At 35.1% G+C, this 2,300-nt stretch overlaps 1 protein-coding gene across 1 annotated transcript; it reads right to left on the minus strand.

Moving 5' to 3' along the window:
- Window positions 1–1,361: 1,361 nt before the first annotated feature.
- LOC117100046 lies at window positions 1,362–2,225 on the minus strand (the record flags this gene model as incomplete). The annotated part of the gene is made up of 2 exons (XM_033239595.1): window positions 1,362–1,632; window positions 1,895–2,225. Coding segments are annotated over 2 exons (527 nt in total), but the record flags the coding sequence as incomplete, so codon positions are not given.
- Window positions 2,226–2,300: the final 75 nt, after the last annotated feature.

The following is a 2,300-nucleotide window of genomic DNA, read 5'->3' on the forward strand; positions in this document are numbered from 1 at the left end:
GCGCGGCTTGGGTAAGTTTCCTGTCAGGTAAACTTCCTGTGCTGTTCGCACTGGACTAATTATGGTAAAACTAGCCAACGTGTTGGTTAGTTTTACCAAAAAAAGTCCAGTGCGATTGTGGCTTTACTCTTTCTTGTGCATATCTTCCAGCATGCACACTTGCTACGGCAGAATGGTCATAATTAATGCTATAGACTATCAGGCAGTAGATTGAACCAGTGATAAGACTGGAAGTTAAGAACTTGAATTCTGAAGCTATATATTCACTCATCAATAACAGTTTACATTGATCGCATCATTCTTTTCTTTTTATCACATGATGCAGTATTGTGATCACATGGTACAGTCATGTTCATCATATTATGATACATCACTGTTCATCACAAGATATTTTTGGATGGTACTGTTGATCACATGGTACAGTTTGTACACAATTGATCACATGGTACAGTACTACTGATCACACCAATGTAGGTAAAAATGGCCCCAGTAAAAACAGCCCAAGAAAAATTGTCCCCGGAAAAAATTTCCCCGGTAAAAATGGCCCGAGTGAAAATGGCCCCAAATGACAAGTAGGTAAAAATGGCCCCAATGAAAAAATTCAGTAATAGAAATTATATTTTTTTTTTAAATCTTCAAATATTTAAATACAGTACTAATAAGCAAGAATTGAATCAATAACAAATACAGTTACACAACAGATGCAAATAATGTTCTGAGAGATTATCAGAAAACAATGGCCATTGAACATTTTTTGATAGTTGAAATAAGTTTTAAAAACGTTATTCCACTAATAAAGTAGAGGAATGACAACATACAGTACTTCAACTACCAAAATATGCAACTCATAGATAAACCACAAAATCCACTTTTGTTAAGTATCAAATGAAATAACTTTACATGTTATAAACAGTGCAAATAAACAGTAGTTAAAGCATGTGGATCAATTGTGTGTTTGAATGACAAGTTCATGTATGGGAAAAAGGAGAGGCTTACTTTTCTTCAATAAATGTTCTGCTAGTGACTTCAAAGAAGTAGAAAAAAAAAGAAGCTTTTTTTTATCTTTGAATATTTTATCATTGAATATGTAATTTCTGCAAAAAGTAAAATGTAAATGGCAATTTATTTGATGTTAGATTCCTTTTAAAAACTAAATTATTTCAGTTTAAAAAAATGCATATAATGATTTTTAAAAAAATCAGTTTTAATACAGAATTTTATTATTGGGGCCATTTTTACCTACCTGTCATTTGGGGCCATTTTTACCGGGGCCATTTTTACCGGGGCCATTTTTTCCTGGGCCATTTTTCTCTGGGCCATTTTTTCCGGGGCCATTCTTACCGTACACCACAATTATTTATCACATGATAAAGTACTGCTCATCCCATGGTAGAGTAGTGAATTTTGCCTGCATGACGAAGACACAAATGAGTTGGTCACATGATACGACAGGCCCGAGACTTTATTGAACGAGTAGATTTAGATGACACATCTGAGTCTGAGGATCTTATAGTCGTTGTTGAACTTGATGGATTCTTTGAGGGACTTTCCTGATTTTCTTGAACTTCATTGACTGCTTCAAACGAATGTGCATATGCTTTACGCAGAGCTAACTGAAAAAGCTCTTTTTCTCTGAAAATGAAAAAAAAAAATTGACAGAATTGTTAATGTATTTCAAGTGAATTGAATGAACCCACAATTCAAAGTACACCCAAGAAATCCAATCTGATCCAAGAACCTATAGGGACATCATTCATAACAATAACCTAAATGTCCTCGAAAAATCTAGTCACTGGCTGTGAATTGATGGCTCCAGAAATTGGTTCAACAATTGGAATTCAATATTAGGGCACAAGAAAAATAGACAAAAAACAACATAAAAAAAAAATGTTACCTTTGACCTCTGGATAGTTGCTTCATATAGAGAGACTGCTGGTATTTCTTGTAGGCTGGTTCTTCACCATCATCATCACCATTATCCTCATTATCCTCATCATCTTCTTCTTCAAAACTGTCAGTGCAGTCACTGTCTTCGCTATCTGATGAATTTGGATGTTCATGTTGCCACATCTTGCGTGGAGGTAGCGGTGGCGGTCGTTGTAACGGTGGAGATGGTGGATCTCGCACTGGCATTGAGGAACCAAGTAGTGCTGTAGCATCAAATTTTGAATTCAGTGTTTCATAAATCTTCTCTTGTTCTTCAACATCCGAGCCAGCTACTGCGACTGAAACATTGTACAATTTTGCTACTGTTATTATTTATACAACAAATTATCAACATTAGCAATTTAAAGGATCTA

The sequence above is a fragment of the Anneissia japonica genome, unplaced genomic scaffold (genome assembly GCF_011630105.1).
Source record: "Anneissia japonica isolate Jap-2015-1 unplaced genomic scaffold, ASM1163010v1 scaffold67708_len4002_cov96, whole genome shotgun sequence".
In the NCBI taxonomy this organism is placed as follows: domain Eukaryota; kingdom Metazoa; phylum Echinodermata; class Crinoidea; order Comatulida; family Comatulidae; genus Anneissia; species Anneissia japonica.